This window comes from Macaca thibetana, chromosome 13 (genome assembly GCF_024542745.1).
Source record: "Macaca thibetana thibetana isolate TM-01 chromosome 13, ASM2454274v1, whole genome shotgun sequence".
Taxonomy (NCBI): domain Eukaryota; kingdom Metazoa; phylum Chordata; class Mammalia; order Primates; family Cercopithecidae; genus Macaca; species Macaca thibetana.
In genome coordinates, this window is record NC_065590.1 from 80233067 (window position 1) to 80253819 (window position 20753).

The 20753-nt window shown below is 50.2% G+C and overlaps 1 protein-coding gene and 1 long non-coding RNA gene across 5 annotated transcripts in view; one reads left to right on the forward strand and one right to left on the reverse strand.

Annotated features, from left to right (window-relative positions):
- Positions 1 to 331: 331 nt before the first annotated feature.
- Positions 332 to 20753, reverse strand: part of MAPRE3 (microtubule associated protein RP/EB family member 3) — a 420985-nt gene continuing 400563 nt past the window's right edge. For 2 of the 4 annotated variants that reach the window (XM_050753844.1, XM_050753843.1), the window contains 6 exons: positions 5178 to 5305; positions 4048 to 4193; positions 3226 to 3427; positions 1786 to 1940; positions 1494 to 1646; positions 332 to 1246 (listed from right to left, as the gene is read on the reverse strand). In XM_050753844.1, coding sequence (XP_050609801.1) covers positions 1178 to 1246; positions 1494 to 1646; positions 1786 to 1940; positions 3226 to 3427; positions 4048 to 4193; positions 5178 to 5298 — 846 coding nt within the window. In that variant the 5' untranslated portion in view covers positions 5299 to 5305 and the 3' untranslated portion in view covers positions 332 to 1177. The remainder of the gene's footprint in view (positions 1247 to 1493; positions 1647 to 1785; positions 1941 to 3225; positions 3428 to 4047; positions 4194 to 5177; positions 5306 to 20753) is intronic. The other 2 variants (XM_050753841.1, XM_050753842.1) reach the window with 2 other exon arrangements.
- On the forward strand, positions 12846 to 14418 carry LOC126933762 (uncharacterized). Its single transcript, XR_007718723.1, has 3 exons — positions 12846 to 12994; positions 13716 to 13834; positions 14340 to 14418. It is a non-coding gene; the product is annotated as an uncharacterized LOC126933762 (long non-coding RNA).

A 20753-nucleotide genomic window follows, 5' to 3' on the forward strand; every position in this document is an offset into this window, starting at 1 on the left:
CACTATGGTGAGGTGTGTGAGCTTTGACAACAGGTGGGGAATGACATGCAGTCCCCCTGACCCAAAGGAGACTGAAACGAAGAACCTCTTGGCCAGGCCACTACGGTGTCATGGTGTCCCACAGCCGCTTCACCAGCTGCCCCTTGTCATGGCCACGGGCCCAGACCTAGTTCCTCCTCAGGGATAGGGGGTTGGGGCCCCTGCCTGCCCTCAGAGCCCTACCACCAGTGTTGGGCACTGGGGCTAGGCTGGAGCTGGGCTCCGAGCCCAGAGCTGGTGGTGGTTTCCAGGCCTGTGGGAGGGTGACAGTGAGGCTGTGCTGCAGCTGTGGACTTTTACCGCACAAGTTTATTTAAATAAAAGTGAACACATATGCAGGCTGGTGCCTGAGGGGCAGGGGGTGGGCAGGGCGGGTGGGAAGCAGACAGACAATGGGGTCCAGGCAGAGTCTGTGTGGTGAACCAGGCTGCTGGAGGGAGTGGCTGGGGGCCTCAGGGCAGCACTGGGCTTCGGTGCTGGGGCAGGGGGCCTTGGGTGGGTGAGCCTGGTGCCAGGAGGTCATTTCCATCCCTCACATGCCCCCCTCCCTCTCCCTGACCCCCTGGGCCTACGGCACTACCTCCTCAGCCCCCTCTCCCTCTCCTGACATCAGCCTTCCCCTCAGTTACTGAGAAGCCAAAAGACAAAATAAATTAGAATGGGTGAGTCCAGCCCCAGCCCCCAGCCATGGGGAAGGGAAGCCAAGCCAGGCACACTGCCCCGAGCCCGTGCTGTCAGCTCTGGAAAAGAACAGGTAAAGTGCAAGGAGAATCCAGTAAGTAAAAATATACCAATGACTTTGTCAAATACACAGCTGCTGGCTGTCGGGAGCAGGTGGCTGGCTGGGGCGGGTGGCAGCAGCACCCTGGGAAATGTTGGGTGACACAACAGAGAGACAACAGAAATAAATAGGGTGGGTGTGGACAGGGGTCCCGCCAACTGGGCCAGCGCCACCCAGGACGGGCTTCTGCCTGCTTTCCGGCCCCATGCCCCCAAGCCCCGCTCGTCTGGCTCCCCAGTGCTGCGGCACTGACACAAAGCACCCGGCCGACCGTGTTAGGAAAGGACTATAATGTGGGAGTGGAGCAGGGAGGGAGGCATGGGGAAGCCGTGCAGTCAGCCAGGGCTGCGGCCGCCCTCAGTATTCGTCCTGGTCTTCTTGTTGATGCTCTTCAATCTCATCGTCCTCAGGGGGTGCGAATCCTTCCTGGAGGGGGGGAAAGAGAGGAAAGTGGTGGGCCAGGCAGGCCAGTCAGGGCTTCTCAGGTTCTGTAGGCAGCTGAAGAGCAAGGGGTCAAGAGCCTGGGAGCCCTGCTAATAGGTGACCCTGGGCTAGTAACTTTACCTCTCTCTCATCAGTAAATTTTCTCCACGGTCCCTTCTGGCCCTATCACACTTTTGGTCTTAGGGCCAGGCCAGACTGGGGAGTGCCCAATGGGCCTGGGAGTGCTCACCTCCGTTGCATAGAGGATGCCAATGATGCCTGAGATAACAGGGCTGTTTTCACTTTCATGCTCCTGGCAGATGAGCTCGATGTCACGAAGTTTGCTGAAGTAGAAGTCACGTTCCTTCTCCAGCCCATCCACTGTCAGCTTCAAGTCCACCAGCTGCTTGTGACAAAGTGGTGTCAAGTCAGAGGTCCCCACCTCAGGCTCCCCTGCCTGCCCTTTCTTGTCCCTGCAGACACCCCAAGGGCCTGGCTTTGGTGACAGGGCTATCTCAGCTACCCTTACCCATCCCACTCACCTGTTGGTTGAGTTCAAGAATTTGGGCATCAGTCTCATGGCCACCATTTCGGGCTGATGGAGGATTCTTCCGGAGAATGCAGGGGGGGGCCACGTTGCTCAGCCGGCCAGAGGTCTGCATGTTTTTTGGGCCTGTGGGGGACGTCCTCTGTGGAACTGCCCAGAGGAAAAGAGCCAGGTGAGTCCACGTGAGCCCACAGCACACGCGGCAGGAGACAGCCTGGTGTGAGGACTGCGGGGGCAGGCCCATGCGACAGGCAGGCACTCTTACCCCCCTGCCCCCACCCCAGGACGGCCATCTACAGCTAGGCCCCGAGCCTTGGCCACATGGACACTCCAGCAGCTGGGCAGCCGTTTGGCAAGCCTGGGACAGCAGAAACTATAAGGAACTAAAGAAGGTATGAGGTGTTGGGGCCGGGAGAGAGTTGGCCTGAGGGATAGAGGAGAGAAATTAGGACGGCAAATTTGGGGAAGCGGAGTTGGAACGGTTCGGGTCCCTCTCATACTGATAGCTAGAGGAAAGGCAGCTGGCACAGGGCCTTTCCTAACAGAAGCCCCAGCCCAAAGCCATCGTCTCTGGGTGGCTGTCCCTCCTGGGGCCCTATGTCAGGATGGGCTCTGTTGCCCTCTGCTGGGCTGGACCAGGTATCTGTACAGCAGTGGCCAAATCAGGGACCCCAGCTCCTCCCCAGCGCAGCCAGCATGCCGTGGCGAACTGCTCACTAGTGACTGCACCTCCCTAGACAGAGCGGGCTGTTTCTAGTGCGAAGCAAGCAGGCGGGCGAGTGGGGCAGGCCCAGGCAGAACGGCAGTGCAGACAGAGGAGGTGGCTCTGCTATGACGGGGTCCGACGCGGGCTGGGGCTGCTTCTCTCCCTTCCCCTCCCAACGCTGCTGCTTCCCAAAGGCCCTATTGCTTCTCTCCCTTCCCCTCCAGGACTCAGACAAAGCCTCGTTTCTAGAGACTCATCTTTCGAGGACTTAGGACTGTTGGGCCTTTGGAGTAGGGAAAGGTGTGATCCAGCTTGGTAACTCCTGCTCTGGCCATCGAGTGGGCAGGGGGCAAGAAGGGGCTGTGGTGCTGGCACCAGGCTCTTGGCCTGGATGCACCTGGACGGAGAAACCAAGTCACCTTGCTGCCCCACCATCTTGAGGCAAACAAGTTAGCTCGTGCTACGAAACAAAGTGTCTTGGGCCTCCTACCCCAGCTGCCACCATGGCTGGTGCTGGTGGCTCTCCTCTTGGAGCAATTTGTGGAGCTCTCTCACCCACTACTTTCACTCCCCCGGTCTAAGCGGCCAGCAGGCGGCGTCATCTGAACTCCGTGATAACAAGTCTCCTCCAGGCTGGCAGGGCCGGGCCGTGGCCCAGGGGGCATTCCTGGCTGTAGAGGCCTGCCGGCCCGGCCCCCCATGCTCCCTCCCCCGGCTCGGGCACGTTACCTGCTGTGCCAATGAGTTTCTTGGATTTGTTGAAGATCTGATCACCTGGGTTAGGAGGTGGCGCTACGTCCTGGCCCTGCCGCGCCAGCAGAGGGTTGTAATCCTTTCCATCATAGTTTGCGTCAAAGAATTTCTTAAACCACTGAATAAACTCAAAATTATCTTGGAATTTTCCTTTCACTAATTTCTCTACAGGAATGATCTGAAATAGACCACATAAGCAGAGTACTTTAGCCACCTGCTGCTGTAGGGCCGCCTTTCTCTGCTGAGGGCCACTGCTCTCAGGAAAGCCAGCCCCTGGGCTGCAGCGTCCTCCACTTTCTCCACTTGCCCCCCTCCCACGGCACCACAGCAGACAGGTAGGCTGGCAGGCCCTGGTCTCAGATCCAGAGGCATCCCTTCTCTACAGGCACCGTGTGGAAGAACTGTGTGGGGAGGCGTCCCTCGGCTCTACTGCCTGCGTGTGGGCTGGGGGTCTGCAGCCACCGAGGCAGGAGAGTGAGCAAAGACACTTTCTTGGGCCCTACAGAGACAGAGAGAGGTGGAACTTCACAGGAGCGGTACACAGAGCTCAGTGTTAGGGAGGGCAGGGTCCAGAGAGGAGGAAGGGAAAGGACTGTTGTCATGATGGGATGGCAAGTGTTGTGGGCTCTTCCATTGTGCCTTGAAAAGGGGGAAAATTCCCTCTGGAGAGTTGGGAGGTGGAGGGAGGCGCGAGCACTGGAATGACCCCAGGAGCCCCAGTTGCCCGGGCTGATGGGTCCTCTTCTTCCCCAGGGTCACACTGCTCCTTGGGCCCCTCCCCGGAGCGCAGGCACCTACTTTGTCAACACCCATCTTCTTGAAAGCTGCTTGCAGCACCTTGAAGTTGTGGATGTATTCATGCTCTAGTTTGGCCTGGAACTTCACTTTCCTCAAGTGCACACAGCCAGGGAAGAGCATGTCCATGAACTGGCAGTAGGCTGCCCCTGTGGAGAAGGACAGCTGGCTGAGGGTTCTTGCTGCTCTCCTTCTGTGGGCTGCTCTCTCACTTCCCCAAACCCCATCTCCTCTTCTCTCTCCTTGTTCTGAGGCTGGGGCCAGTCCTACTTTCAGGATAGACATGGCCAGAATCCCCCCAGCTTTCCACGAAGAAGAGCGATGACTATTTATTGATGCACATTATGTACCAGTACCACATCACACACTGCATGTAGGTAGGGTAATCCCAATAGCAACTCTAGTTACTTGGTGATATTGTCTCCATCTTATGGATGGGAAAACTGAGGCCTAAGGCAGCAGAGTGAATTGCCAAAGGTTGCACCACCAGAAGAGCTGAGAGCTGGACCCAGAGAGATGAGGTCAGACTTGTGGCTCTGCCGCCATCCTGGCTCTCAGCTCCCCGCTCCTCCTTTCCCTGCAGTCCTTCACGGTGCCTCTCCTGCTCTTCTCTTTCCCTGCTTCCATTTCTTGACTTCAGCTCCAGATAGTCTGACTGGTTCAGGGCCTCCAGCTCTCCTCCTTAGTCTAGTCACAAGCTACAGCCATGGGCTGCATAATGATGGTTTGGTCAGCGATGAACCACATATATGATGGTGATCCCATAGGATTATAATACCATCTTTTTATTGTACCTTTTTTATGTTTAGGTGTGTTTAGATGTGCAAATACTTACCATGTGTTAAAACTGTCTGCCGTATTTAGTACAGAAACATGCTGTGCTTGTTTTTAGCCTAGGAGTAGTAGGCTATACCATATAGCCGAGGAATGTAGTAGGTTACGCCATCCAGGTTTGTGTAAATACACTCTGTGATGTTCACACAATAACAGCATCGCCTAAGGATGCATTTCTCTGGGCACATCAGTCATTCAGCCATGCATGACTGTATATTCCCTGCCGTGGCTGCTCTGCCTTCTGACCTTTCTTTCCTTTCCTTCCGGCAGGGCCACTTCCCATATTCCCAGCCTCCTACCTGAACAGAGCTGTTCTATCTTGGTATAGTTGAGGTGCAGGGAGTCGTTGACCCACGCAAGCATATCATGGCGACTCAGATTTTCACTGGTCACAGATGTGGAGTACACATTGACGGCCATACCCCAGCTGGAAAGCAAGAAAAATGGTGAGGTCAGCACTGGGGCCTCATGCAGCTCCTTAGCTGTCACGAGACACGGGCTGTATGATCCTGGGAAGTAAGAAACATTCCCTCCAGATTGCCCTCACAGTTTACCCCCAGAGGGAGGGTCTTTATTCCTTAGACATTTCGTGAGCATCTACTATATGCTAGATGTGCGCCAGGAGCCAGTAATTCCAAGTTAATTAAGATATGGCCTCTGCCTTGAGGCATTTACAGACAGGCAGATCCCCTCAGTAGGGAGCGATGGGGCAGTGAAACAGGCACATAAATGTTCAGGGACAGCACAAAGAAGGGCGTAAGCGTATCTGCTGGGCAGGGTCAGTAAAGGCTTCAGAAAAGAGATGTTGGAGCCTGAAAAGAATAGGAATTTTCCAGACGTAAAAAGGGATGGGTGGAAGGTATTTGACTTTGGTATGGGGGGATGTTCTGGAACAGGGTCTAGCAAGAACAAAGGCAGAGCTTATTCTGGGCACTCTGAGTTGTGGAGCAGGCCCAGGGAGCAGATTTTTCTGTTGGGGTGTGGCACAATGAGGTTGGCAGGGACAGGTTGCCAGGGCCTTGTTTACCAGGAGGAGGAATCTGGACTTTCTGTTTGGATGACAGGAAACCATTAGAGGGTTTCAGCAGACAGTAACCTGACCAGATTTGTGTTTTAGAAAGCCAGCTAACCTTTGCCTCTGTTCTGACTTCAGATTCCATATTCCTGTGGCTGACGCAGACGCATCTAAATTCTGCTTGTCCACAACCTTCCCTTAGAATATGCTTCTGCCTCCTGTATTCATTATCCCAGTGAATGTCACCACCAGCCATCAATCACCACCTTAGAAAGCTGCGGGGTCATCTCAGACAGCCTACTCTCCCTCATGCACCTATTAATTCTCATTCCTCAAGTCCTGGAACCCCCCCTCCCCAATCCACCCCGTTCTGCTTACCTTCAGGATTTATGCATACCGTTGTCCCTTGGTATTCATGAGGGAATTTGTTCCAGAACATCCCCATGTACCAAAGTCAATGCACAGTCAAGTCCCTTATATAAAATGATGTAGTATTTACAGTTAACCTACACAACCCTCCTGTATGATTTAAATCCTCTCTAGATTACTTATAATACCTACTACCATGTCACTTCGATGTAAATAGTTGTTATACTGTATTGTTTAGGAAATCATGACACGAAAAAAAAGTCTGTAGGCGATGCAACAATCCTTTTTATTTCCTGAATATTTTTGATTGGTATTTGACTGAATCCACAGATGTGGAACCCACAGATGTGGAGGGCTGACTGTATTTTCTCTCTAGCCCAGGCTGGCAGGAGCCTCCTGAAAGGCCTTCTAGCCTTCAGTCTCCCCCTCCTCCTAATCCATCCTTGACACTGCTGTCGTCAGAATCTAGCTAAAAGCGGGCCTGGTCACCCCCCTCCCCCACTCGAAGTCCTTTCAGCCAGCAGTCGTAAAAGAGACACTCCTTGGCTGAATTTGCCTTGCAGACTTAAACTGTTTAGCACTCATAGTGCTGGAAACAGTTTTGAATTAGTGCCCAATATTTTAAAGTTGAGATGTTTAACAACTTGGGATTTCTGGCTTCTTTTGGCCACTCTGACCCTATGCTCCCGCACTGAAACCAGCAGTTGGCGTGGAGCCAGCAGTGAGCCTCCTTCCCACCCCACAGAGGCCAGGGCTCAGTTGCTGCTGCTAACTGACTTGCGCTGTTAAGAAAAGGAGGACATAATTCTTGTAATCAGTTCTTTATCAGAAATGGAGAAACAAGATAGGTCAAAAGGACTGTGTTTTCCGAGAATTGTGAGGACATGTGTTTCTGGAGTGAGCGAAGAATATTTCTCCAGGTTTAATATGTAAAGTGTCTCTGTGAAATAAGAATACATCTTACACACCCTATATTCTTACAGGAAGAATATTTCCCTATCTGTTGCAGGCATCTGCTGTTATCATGTGACTCCTCCCGACCACTTATCAAACTCATAAGGGGACCCCACCTCTTCAGCCTCATCTCCCACTTTGCTCCCCCAGTTAGGAGCCATAGGCAGCTTCCTACTCACCCTCTCTCTGGAATGCTGTCCCCACCCGAAAGTTCATTCTCTGCTCCATGGTTCTCAACTGTGGCCCCAGACCTGCAGCACTGGGACTATATGGGGATCAGCCAGTTAAAAATTCCAATTCTCTTGCCCTCCCCCAGACCTACTAAATGAGAAACTGCCTTTGACCAAGATGCCCGGAGGATCTGCAGGCACGGTCCTGTTTTGAGCAGTACTGCTTTACAGAGGGAGGCTCAGCAAGGCATCTGCAGAGCTGTGTGCCCCTCACGTTCCCACCCCTGACCCCAAGCACACAGGACGGAGCACATTTAACTTAAATGAATGCTTTGAAGAAAAATCATGAGAGAAAACCCTCCTCTTTATTCCTAGTTCTTCCTCCTTTGAAAAATAAACCTTGTCCTTCATTGCCCAGCAAAGGGAGGCCAGGTGGGGCCAAAAAGCCAAGAGAAACAGAAATGAATTATTGTCATGGGAGCTCCTAAAGACTCAGGACCTGGCAATTTCAGAGCTTTCCGAGGGTAATGTTGACTGCATTTGAGTCTCCTCCTCCACAACGGCTCTGCGCCCACTGCCCTGCATCTTGGCCCTTGCGCTTACCACTGGACTTTTAAATGCCTGTGCCCCGTGTCGGAAGTGCCTTGAAGCCAAGAGTGGGGTATCCAGGCCTGTCACAGGCAAGACGTTCAGTAACGCTGAACAACTGAGTGATGCCTTGTGTCCTCTCCTCTTTCTAAATCGTGTCTCATCACCTTCTGGCCTGGGTCCCCCTGCCATCCCCCCGCCATCCCCCCTCCACCGGCTTCAGCCTCAGGACTCTACTTTAGCTCCAGGAGACTTTCTCTGACCCCTCTGTGGGAGGCATATGCCTGTGATCCTACAGCACCCTGGGCATGGCTCTTCATGGCATCCCACACGGTCTCTTGAAATCATGTGTGTGAGACCTGGTGTGGTGGCTCATGCCTGTAATGCCAGCACTTTGGGAGGCTGAGGGGGGCCGATCACCTAAGCCAGGAGTTCGAGACAAGCCTGGCCAACATGGCAAAACCCCGTCTCTACTAAAAATACAAAAATTAGCCAGGCGTGTAATCCTAGCTACTAGGGAGGCTGAGGCAGGAGAATTGCTTGAACCCGGAGGTGGAGGTTGCTGTGAGCCAAGATCATGCCACTGCACTCCAGCCTGGGTGACAGAGCCAGACTCTGTCTCAAAAAAAAAAAAAAAAAAAAGAAAAAAAAATTATTGTGTGCCTGCCCCTTCCACCTGACTGTAAGCTCTTCAATGGCCAGGTTGTGTTCCATTCACTTTCGGGTTCCACGCCAGTTCTTGGTGGATAATAACTGCCTAACCATATTGGTGGAGTGGAATTGCAGACCGGAGTTAGGGGAGTGTTTCCCAGTTCCCAGGACACACCTAAAGTAACAGGAGGAGGAGTGGATGGATGGATGGACGCTAAGCTTGCCGAAGGGGCAGAGTGGGTAGGGTCAAGGAAAGGGCATCTAATTTTGATGAGTATTATTATGTTGTGAACTGCAATAAATTGAAAAGATTTGCCCCTGTCCTCAAGGAGTTCATAATCTTATTGCGGAGAGTAATGCACCCATGAGAACAGTATAACCAAATGCCCAAAAGTGTGCTGGAAACAGCAAGTGCCACAGGAAGCGGGAAGGGGAGGGCACGCAGAGGTAGAGAGAGGGATGTGAATGGCCCCAGGGCCAGAGTGGTCAGACTCTGCCAGGTCCCCAGGGAGGATGAAGAGGACGGCCAGGAGCTGGTGCAGAGGGCACCAGCTATTCCGGGAACTGTCCAGAATGACTCTGCAAGAGCGTTCCACAGGCTCAGAGACTCATTCCTTATGAGGCCCCTGGGGCAGAGTGATTCTGGGCCAGCTGTGGCTGACAGGCCTCAGAGAGGCTGGTCTGGTTTGGGGTGATTCTGGGCGCAAGAAGTAGTCTTAGGTTGGTCCTGGGAGTTCCCGAGTCACTTTAGGGATTCTGTTTTGTTTAAAGTATATGAATTTCAAGGACTGACTACTGAAGAAAAGGAAAGGCAATGGTCTTAGTCCAAACATATCCTCCAGTTTTTGACTGAAATTGTTTGAGCCTCAAGGGTCTTCCAGCCTGAGGGCAGCTTTCCTGGTTCCACAGGATTGGACCTGCTAATGGTTCAGGCCTCCTCCATGCATTGCAGAGGTTCTTTACTAGGAGAGTCCACCGGCTTCTCCTGCAGAGACTTCAAGAGGCTAGAGTGTAGCCCAAGTGTGTGTGTATAAAATATATTATATATACATTACATGTTATATGCACATATTTTACACACACACACACATATATATACATAATTTTAAAGAATACCCCAGGTGATTCTGGTGCACAGCCACATATGAGAACCACAGCCTTCATTTGATATGCATACTTAGCCGGGATTTACTGGCTTTTGTTGCAATGGCAAAGGCTGGAACGTTGGGATGTTCCGCCACTTATCTGGGGGGAAAATGCTAGCCAGTCCTTGGTACACAGCGAAAATCTCCAGTTTCCCTAGAGTTTAGAACGCAACTAAAGGCCTTGCTTTTAGGGCTTCTAAGAGTCACTAAGAGCCACATAGCTACTTGAAAAATGACCAGGTCTTCTCAGCATTGACCCAGTTTTGTCAATGCCTGATGACGGGAGGGTATTTTCCACACCTTTGGTCTGACTCTAGGGTCCCATGAGTGCAGCAGTGCCTGTGCGAAGGAAGCTGGAAAAAATGGCTCCTTTCAGGGCCCAGCAATGAATCATTCTGTTACCCACTATGGGGCTTCTGGGGAAGCAGGTAGCTAGTAGCAGGAACAGAGCCTCAGTCCCCACTCAGGATTCACTCAGGTCCTCTCAACTGGGGCTACACTCTGCCCTAGTGGGGGTCCATTTGGCTCAGGAGGACTCATCCAGGGCACCCAGAGGTCTCTGCAGGAATTATCTGCTGCATTTGCTAGGGCAGCATGAAGAAACAGCCTCCTTGTTTCCTTATACCCTCATCACACTGGGGAGGGCGGGATGCCCTTTTAATTTTCCTCTCCTAGCTTTGGCTCTGTAAATAGAACTAAACATGGCCAGCAGGTGGCACCCAAGTCCTGAGCAAAAACTCCTTTAAATGTATCCCTCATCCTCCAACCCCCCTTTCCTTTTTTTTTTTTGAGACGGAGTCTTGCTCTGTTGCCCAGGCTGGACTGCAGTGGCCGGATCTCAGCTCACTGCAAGCTCCGCCTCCCGGGTTTACGCCATTCTCCTGCCTCAGCCTCCCGAGCAGCTGGGACTACAGGCGCCCGCCACCTCGCCCGGCTAGATTTTTTATTTTTTAGTAGAGACGGGGTTTCACCGTGTTAGCCAGGATGGTCTCGATCTCCTGACCCTCATGATCCGCCCGTCTCAGCCTCCCAAAGTGCTGGGATTACAGGCTTGAGCCACCGCGCCCGGCCCAACCCCCCTTTCCAGAGCTCAATTTAGAGCCCAAATTGGGAGCCTCTAAGAGCTGGGCTGGCTGAGGGGCCTGGAGCATTGGGGCTGTTCTAAGATCCTAGACTGAACTGAGCCAGCCTCCGTATCCCCCAAAACCACAGTTTGAACTCACCAAACAGGTCCAACTTCTGATTGCACTGGGGGTTGACTTGGGCCTGGACTCACACCAGACCAGCTGCTGGGGGCAGAGGTGTATAAAGTATTTGCCCAAGCATCAGGGTCTAAGTGGACCAGCTGCCTCCAATTACAGCAAAGACATAACCTGATGAAACTCTTAATAATAACGCACTTGTTCCCAAGAGCTCCTTCACCTCCCCAGAGTGAATGGTAGGTAGCCACTCGGAGTGGGCAGGCTCTGTCCCAAGAGATGTAGTAGCAGTGTCTTCCAACCCCATCCACATGTTTCTACCATGATCTTTGGCACACGTGACTGTTAGGAGAAACAGACCCTGATTGGATTGTGGCATGTCACCATCCAGGCAGATCCACATTCGAGGATCAGACCGACAACGTGGCCTTGGGGAATGCCTGCTCTGCTATCAGGAATGTAGTCAAGGGCAAGAAAAGTTGAGGAGGTTTAATCTGGTGATTTTGCTGAGTCATTTCCTATACTAGGACTATAAGGTTCATGGTGCATTCACCGGCAACTAGGAAAGGCAATTACAGCTCTCACTGTGGAAGGGGAAGCTGCTGGTCATTCTGCAGACTGAGGCCTTAAAAATGGTCATCAAAACCAAATCCCACTAACCCATGGTCAGAAGGGTTTCTAGAGACCATCTGCTTCCTTCCCAGGCAATTAGGACTGCACTTAGATCTAGGCACTTATATTCTTAAATCATAAAGATGGCCAATAAGGCTGCACAACTGAAATTTCACATTCTATTATTTAATGACCTTATCACCAGCCTAAATCTAATTTTGGCTTTTTGTTTTTAAGTCTATCTTCCACAAATATGTCTTAAGGGTAATTTAGGGGCCCTCAGTCTTCTCTAATTCTCTAGATCTCCTTTTACCTCAAGGTTAGCCCTGTTCTGGCTGGTCCCTGAAAGAACTCCCTGCAGTTTCCAGGCCTCCACCCTCTGCCCAGTGTGGCTATGAAAGACACACCAGGTCTATCAGTCCTGAAGGAGGTGGCCAGCATGCCTCCAGCGAGCTCCAAAAAGGTAGTGCTTAAGAACACTGGATCTCCAGGCACGTCACGTGGGTTCAAATCCTAACTGTACCATTTCCTAGCTGTCTGACTTGACTTTAGGTCTCAGTTTCCTCATCTATAAAATGGGGACAGTGACAGCTCTCACCTCACAGAAGAGTTATGAGGATTAAGTGAGCCATGTGTACACAGTGCTGAGCACGGAGCCTGACATTCAGTATGTATTTGGCAAGTGCTGTCAGCATCACGGGGATAGACAGTAAGAATCTAAGGGCATTTGTTTGAGGAGTAGGTGCCTGACACGCAGCCAGCTTCTGGTCTCTGAGACCACAGAATGGCCAGTCCAGAAGGGAGACAGACTACGGAACTTTTCTCTGCCGCTTTGCCTTGAGACAGCCACATGGTCTTCCCAAAGCTGGGCTCTGACCACAATCCCTCCCGAACTCCCACATAGCCTGCTTTGTAGACGCCATCCTACCGGCCAAGACAACTGGAACAGACGCTGTGGGATCAGAGGAGAGAGAACTCCGCAGAGCCAGCCAACACGTTTCCGGTTCCTGAAGTGGGGCTATGCCCATTGTCACTGGGCTACCCCTTCCTGCCCAGGCCCAAGGGGCTGAAGTCACCTGTTTGGAAAATCTGCAAAATTGCTACCCCTACCCCCGTAAGTCACACATCCAGGTTATTCTGGGCTTGCATGGAGGCAGTATGTGCAGGTGGGGCTGAGGGGTTCTGAGGGGCTGGGGAGCCAGCCAGCGGGTCACAAAGCCCTGGCAGACCCGGCCAATCACCTTCTTCTTATGGCTGAGCAAAGACCTAACTCATCGAGAGGCTCAGCCTCTCAAAGCTGGATTAGTCAATGCAGAGATGGGGCAAGTGGAGTAGTTGCAGGGTTGGCCAGGAGCCCAGCATGCACCCCTTCCCACAGATCCAGGACAGGGATCTGGACGGCTGTGGGTTCAGGTAGGGACAGAAACTCCTCCAGGATTTTGTTCTCACAACATTTTTAGGTCACAACTCTAAGACCCTGATACCTACTGAAGTTCCAGCCACCTAGGTCCTGGATATGTCCTGCTGAATAATGATCTGAACTTTTTTTTTTTTTTTTTTTTTGAGACGAGTCTCGCTCTGTCGCCCAGGCTAGAGTGCAGTGGCACGATCTCGGCTCACTGCAAGCTCCGCCTCCTGGGTTCACGCCATTCTCCTGCCTCAGCCTCCCGAGAAGCTGGGACTACAGGCGCCTGCCACCACGCCCAGCTAATTTTTTGTATTTTTAGTACAGATGGGGTTTCACCGTGTTAGCCAGGATGGTCTCGATCTCCTGACCTTGTGATCCGCCCGTCTCGGCCTCCCAAAGTGCTGGGATTACAGGCATGAGCCACCGCACCCGGCGAGATCTAAACTCTTACCAAGGTTCTCCCCAGGCTGGTTGGGATAATGGTGCCACATCCCTGTAGCTGCTAGCCAGGGAAGGAGTCCTTGGGGGAGGTTCTGGCTAGGTTACTTTATCTGACCATAACTTCGAGGGTTAATGGAAACACTGCAGTGTAGTAAACAATTTCTCATCGCTAAAATCAATCAATTTTAGTAGAGTTCATCTAGGTGGGCAGATAGAAAGGCAATCTTTTCTTTCTAAAGGTTCTTTGCTGGAGATCTTTCAGTTCCTCAAACACCTACTTTTTAGGTCAACAAATGTCCATGGAGTCACCCAGCAATCCAAGGCTCTCAGCAGAAGGTAGACAGTGTGACTTGGCTGCAGGCTTTGCCATTTGCTGCCTGTGAGACACAAGCAAGTAGGCGAAGGTATCCAAGCCTCAGTTTTCATGAAGCAGCAGAATGACGGTATGATTGAGCATGGGGCTGTTGAGAGGATAATGGGTACTGCTGGCGGGAGCCAAAGGTTCACCATCGCCCTGCCTTGGGGGCTGAGCAACTTTACTGATAGGCAAGATCACTGACATGGACATATCTGACTCACTGTCTTCTTTCCTGCACCCTGACCCAATTGCCACAGACCCTCTGGTCAGGGTCCTGAGCAGGGAAAGAGCAGGGACAGCCTTGGGTATCCACTCTCTGCTGCCCCAGGCAGAAAAACAGAGCTGTGCTTTTGGAGCGATGTTGCCAATTCGTTTCCTCAATTAATACTGGCTCAGGGCTCAGTGCACAATAGCTGCTCAGTACCTATATATTTATTGAATGAATGAATAACTGAATGGGAGAGGTTAAACTAGGGTTTGGGGGGTTCAGATGACAGGTGGACTCAGAAAGTGTGGTTTTCTGGTTTTGTTTCTCGTTTGTTGACCCTAAGGCGGTACTGTCGGCTACATGGAGAAGGAAGGAGAGGAGAATGCTAGCTGCACTCCCTGGCCACACGCAAACAGATGCAGCACGAAGCCTTGGGAACCTTGGCAAGGGATTTAAACAATCTTCCTCTAATGCATATAACATGGTGCTGCTGGACTTCCCAGAATAGGATTTTAGGATGGTTCCGAGGGTGGAACCTGGTAACTCCTGGGAGCACCTCTCTGCTTGGTCTGCTCTGGGGGTGGGCTGTTGGCCCATCTGTGGCTAGCCTCAGGATAGAGAGGGAAAGGAGCTGCAGCAGCTGCCATGACGTGTTGGGAAGGGAACTGTCATGTTTGCAGCAGCCCTGGTGGGTCTGATGTTTTCTTAATTATCCTTCAAGCTCCAAAAGCACATCCATGTCTCTGGGGACACATACAAGCCATGTCACTTTATGTTCCTTTGGAACGATGTCTTTTTGGACTGTCTTATAGTTGTTGTCCAGGGCCAAGTGATATATCCTCACTCTTCTCTGAAATGTCTGCATCCTGTGAATTGTTTAGCCTACTTTCCCGACCCCAGGCTCAGGCCCCTCTTCTCTGCTCTCGTACCTTCCACCCAACATCCAGTCCCCTCCCAAAATCCTCCCAGTTTTACTTCTGTGCCCTTTTGACAGGGCACAGTCATTTATACTTTAACCTTTCCACCAGAAAGTCGACCTGAAGATGTCCAGGACAAACTAAGTTTCAGTGTTTGTTGAACTCTGTGTGCCCTCTCCAGTAGACTGCCATTCCTCATGGCCTCAGACTCTACCCTACCTGCCTGTCCTGTAGGACTAACCCTATGTGGAGACAGTCAGCCCCTACCCCAGTGGGGACATGCACTGGAGAGCTTCCAGCAGACCTGCAGATAGCTTCTCTCCTGCCCTACCATGGTGCCTGAAATTCCCACCAGAAATGCCACTCTTGTGGATTACAGCATCCAGCTCCAGAAAGCCTTTATTACCTCAATTTTGCTTATGAGGAAATGAAGGCTGAGGATTCCAGTGACTTTTCCAAGTTCAAGATCAACCACTGGCAAGATCAGAGCTGAACCCGGCCAACTGAACCCAAATCCCATGCTCTTTCCACACCGCCACACTGGGGCTGGAAGGACGATTTGATTTTTCGCAGCTCTAGAGCAGGATGACTTGCCCAGATTTCACCCCTTGAGAATTAGGAGGAGGGAAAGGGAATTTCCGAGGTTTTCTTCTTCTTTTTTTTTCTGAGACGGAGTCTCGCTCGCTCTGTCGCCCAGGCTGGAGTGCAGTGGCGCGATCTCGGCTCACTGCAAGCTCTGCCTCCCGGGTTCATGCCATTCTCCTGCCTCAGCCTCCCAAGTAGCTGGGACTACAGGCTCCCGCCACCACGCCCGGCTAATTTTTTGTATTTTTACTAGAGATGGGGTTTCACCGAGTTAGCCAGGTTGGTCTCAATCTCCTGACCTTGTGATCCGCCCGCCTCGGCCTCCCAAAGTGCTGGGATTACAGGCGTGAGCCACCGCGCCCGGCCGGTTTTCTTCTTCTTCTTCTTTTTTTCTCCCCCACCCCGAGATGGAGTCTTGCTCTGTCACCCAGGCTGGAGTGCAGTGGCACGATCTTGGCTCACTGCAACCTCCACCTCCCAGGTTTAAGCAATTCTCCTGCCTCAGCCTCCCGAGTAGCTGGGATTACAGGGATTACTAATTTTTGTGTTCTTAGTAGAGATAGGGTTTCACCATATTGGCCAGGCTGGTCTCAAACTCTTGACTTTGTGATCCGCCCGCCTCCGCCTTCCAAAGTGTTGAGATTACAGGCATGAGCCACCACACCTAGCCCAGTTTTCTTCTTTATACTTATTTTTTCAAGACGTTGTAGCATTGCCTTAACCTCTGTCTCTCTCTGTTTTTTTTTTTGAGATGGAGTCACGCTCTGTTGCCCAGGCTAGAGTACAATGGCATGATCTCAGCTCACTGCAACCTACATCTCCCTGGTTCAAGCAATTCTCCTGCCTCAGCCTCCTGAATAGCTGGGATTACAGGTGTGTGCCACCACACCCAGCTAATTTTTGTATTTTTAGTAGAGATGAGGTTTCACTATGTTGGCCAGGCTGGTCTTGAACTCCTGACCTCAAGTGATCCACCTGCCTCAGCCTCCCAAAGTGCTAGGATTACAGGCATGAGCCACCCGGCCCAGCCTAGCATTGCCTTCATCTTGACCAACAAGTGCTTACTGACCACTGACAAAATGTGCTCAACACCCAGTGAGGCATCATGAGGACACGGGATCATTTCAAGGCATGAGTCTTGTCTTTATTAAGGAGCCTTTCTTTGGTTGAAGACGTAAGAGTAATTTCTAAAATAACAAGGGATGCCACAAAGCAGAATATATGACGTGCTAAATAGTGAAAGCACCTTTGGCTTTTAAGTATTCCAGGCACATGAAAAAGATGAGAGGGGGATCAGCAGTTAGAGGGTTTCTGGAGGAAGGTGGCACCTAATTGGGCCTTTAAAGATGACAGGATGCCAGAAAGCAGCGAAGAGAAAATGGGAAATTCTGGACATGGGAAACATATTTATTATTACTTTTATTTTTAAAAAAGGGCATAAGACCAATGACTCAGTCCTGGAGGAATGTTAGGGACGCAATGAAAATAGAGGAGGTGGCCGGGCGCGGTGGCTCAAGCCTGTAATCTCAGCACTTTGGGAGGCCGAGGCGGGTGGATCACAAGGTCAGGAGATCGAGACGACAGTGAAACCCCGTCTCTACTAAAAATACAAAAAATTAGCGGGGCGCGGTGGCGGGCGCCTGTAGTCCCAGCTACTCAGGAGGCTGAGGCAGGAGAATGGCGGGAACCCGGGAGGCGGAGCTTGCAGTGAGCCGAGATCGCGCCACTGCACTCCAGCCTGGGCAACAGCGTGAGACTCCGTCTCAAAAAAAAAAAAAAAAAAAAAAAAAAAAAAAAAAAAAAAAAAAGAAAATAGAGGAGGTGGAGAGAAGGCGATGTCTCAGGAGCCAAGGGAGGGCCACTTTCAAAGAGGAGGTCATCTGCTCTGTTTAATGAAGCTACCAGACCAGAGGTGGCGATATGGTCATTAGATTGTGCAATAAGAAATGATGAAACTCTGAGTCATTTTGTTGGCGTGTGGGGACAGCAGCTAGACCTGCAGATGATTGTGGAGTCCTTGATCACCTGCCCAGGAGGAAGCTGGAGAGGGACATCAGGCATTTGTCATCACAGCCATGTGTGTCTGCTGCAGCACTTCGGGTAGATAGTGAGTGACTGCCTGCAGGGTGGAGAGCATCTTGGTTCTTTCAGTTAAAATTTGAAATGAAATATAGATTAGGTCAGGTGCTGTGGCTCATGCCTGTAATCCCAGCACTTTTGGGAGGCCAAGGTGGATCACCTGAGGTCAGGAGTTCGAGACCAGCCTGGCCAACATGGTGAAACCCCATCTCCACTAAAAAAACAAAAATTAGCTGGGCATGGTGACATGTACCTGTAATCCCAGCTACTTGCGAGGCTGAGATAGGAGAATGGCTTGAACCCCGGAGGTGGAGGTTGCAGTGAGCCGATATCGCGCCACTGTACTCCAGCCTGGCCAACAAAGAGCGAAACTCCATCTCAGAAAGAAAAAAAAAAAAAAGAAAAGAAATATAGATTAAAGGTAGGCTTGTGCTCCTTATCTCAATATCCCACCCATCCCCCTTCAGACTCCACATCCTACCCTCAAGTTCTAGATCTTATCTGTCCAAGAAGACCCATGAGTGTGACTCATGATCTTTCTCCAGCTACTCACAACGCTGTATCACAAATGAAAAGCAAGATGGGAAGTATGTTTATATAATAAAGTCTTAACTAAGTTGAATGTTTGGAAAATAATATTGTACATATTGATTAACTTTGTTTAATTGTGGTTAATCAGAGCCCTTTTTAATGTTTGGTTTTGTGGGAAATTACTGTATTAAGGCAGGAAGAATAGACAAAATTGCTTTCTAAGGACACTGCAGAGCCTCAGATTCACTCACTCATCACCATTTGTGGAGTGTGTGCTTCAGCACCCAATGCTGTGTGCCAGCCCCTGTGCCAGCACAGGACCTGTAGGAACAAATGAACCCACTCTGGGCCCTCGAGAAATTCATGAACTTAGGTGAGAGCTAGACAACTGAACGAAATAACCAAAGGGCAACACATTACGCTCCAACTCCAGATACAGGAGCTGTTGGAACAACTCTGCTTCCTGCATCAGGGAAAGCTTTGTAAAGGAAGCATGGTTTGAACTGGGTCTTGAAGGAGAAACTCATCAGGAAGATAACAGTTAAGAGGAAAGGGGAATGCATGGGGAGGAGGGAAAGGACTGCAAGTAGCTCATCCCAGAGTCATGTTGGAGCAGAAGGAGATTTGGTTAAAAAGGCAGACGAGAGGCCGGGCGCGGTGGCTCAAGCCTGTAATCCCAGCACTTTGGGAGGCCGAGACGGGCGGATCATGAGGTCAGGAGATCGAGACCATCCTGGCTGACACGGTGAAACCCCGTCTCTACTAAAAAATACAAAAAACTAGCCGGGCGAGGTGGCGGGCGCCTGTAGTCCCAGCTACTCGGGAGGCTGAGGCAGGAGAATGGCGTGAACCTGGGAGGCGGAGCTTGCAGTGAGCTGAGATCCGGCCACTGCACTCCAGCCTGGGTGGCAGAGCGAGACTCCGTCTCAAAAAAAAATAAAAATAAAAATAAAAAATAAAATAAAATAAAAATAAAATAAAAAAAAAGGCAGACGAAAGCCACATCACCAGTAGCTCCATACGCCATGGTTAAGGAGTTATTTTATCTGGAAGGGAAACTCTCCAAAGGATTTTCTTTTCAGGTATACAGTATTTTTGTCAACAATACAAAATATTGCTAATACTATATTTAAAATAATTTCCAAATCAAAATTACAACAAATGAAATTACAGTGCTTAGAAACTGCATTCAATTTATAATTCTGCAGAGGCTTTATTCTATATTATATTTTCTAGTAAAAACTGAAGAGATTCCCAAGAGAGTCCCTCCAATTTTTGGTAAACTTTTTTATTTTGAAATGATTTTAGACTCACAGTTGCAAAACAGAACAAATAATTCCCATGTATTTCATGTCTCCTCATCCAGTTTCCCCCAGTAACATCTTATGTAACAATTACTAAAACCAGGAAATCCACATTGGCACATTTGTAAATAAACTATAGACCTTATTTGGATTTCATCAGTTTTTACACGCACTCTTTTTTTTGTCATATACTCCATGAAGTTTTATCACATGGATTGATTCATGTAATCACCACCCTACCAGAATACAGACTTGTTCTATAATCTCAAAGAAACTCCCTCATGCTACCCATTTACAGCTGTGCCCTCCTCCCAACCCTATCCCCTGGCCACCAAAGATCTGTTCCCCATCACTCTATAATTTTGTCATTTTGTCAATGTTATATACATGAAATCATACAGTAACCTTTTGAGACTGGCTTTTTTTCTTCTCAGCATAGCGCCTTTGACTTCCATCCAAGTTGTTGCATGGATTAATGGTTCCTCTTTATTGCTGAGTAGTATTCTAAACAATGGCGTACATATGGATGTACCATAATTTACTCATTCACCCACTGAGGACATCAGGGTTGTTTCCAGTTTTGGGTGACTACAAACACACCCTATGAGAACTTTCCTCAGTCTTCTCTTGCTTTGTCCACGGAGGTCTGGCTCTGGGAGAGTTCTCCTCTCCAAACCTTTCTGGCCTCTAAGAACTGTTAATGTGCTTGGGGTTTGTAGTTGGAAGGCCCAGGCATTTGCTTAGGGTGGGAGGAGTTAAACCTGAGTTACACAAGCAACTCTCTGGATTGACTGTTCCCAGAATTATGGCTTTGTCTCAGTTTAAACCTAAGCCTGTACTCCTGCCTCAAAAGATTCCTGCTTCTTTTTCCATCCAAAAAATCCAAATTCAGATTTTTTCTTCTTTTTAAAATAAATTTCATAACTTTAATTTTTAATTATTTATTTTTGAGATGAAGTCTCACTATGTTGCCCAGGCTGGTCTTGAACTCCTGGGCTCAAATGATCCTCCTCCTCAGCTTTCCAAGTAGCCAGCATTACGGGCACATGCCACTGTGCCCGGCCCAGAAGATTCTTGCTTCTTAAATGCGTTTATGCTATCACTCAGATTTGTGGCCTTATTTTTCTAGATGCCATAATTTCACCAAGGATAATTTAGAATTATAGTCACCAGTCAAGGAACCTTTGATGAACAAAATTGTTTGAGAGGCACTTTAGAACAGAAAGAGGACAAAGTTTCAAACATCCAATTGTTTATAGGATTATTGGTGCTGAATCCACCAAGATTCAAAATGATCCATCTAAATTTCTACCCAAACTTGCACAATACCCTCTAAACCAG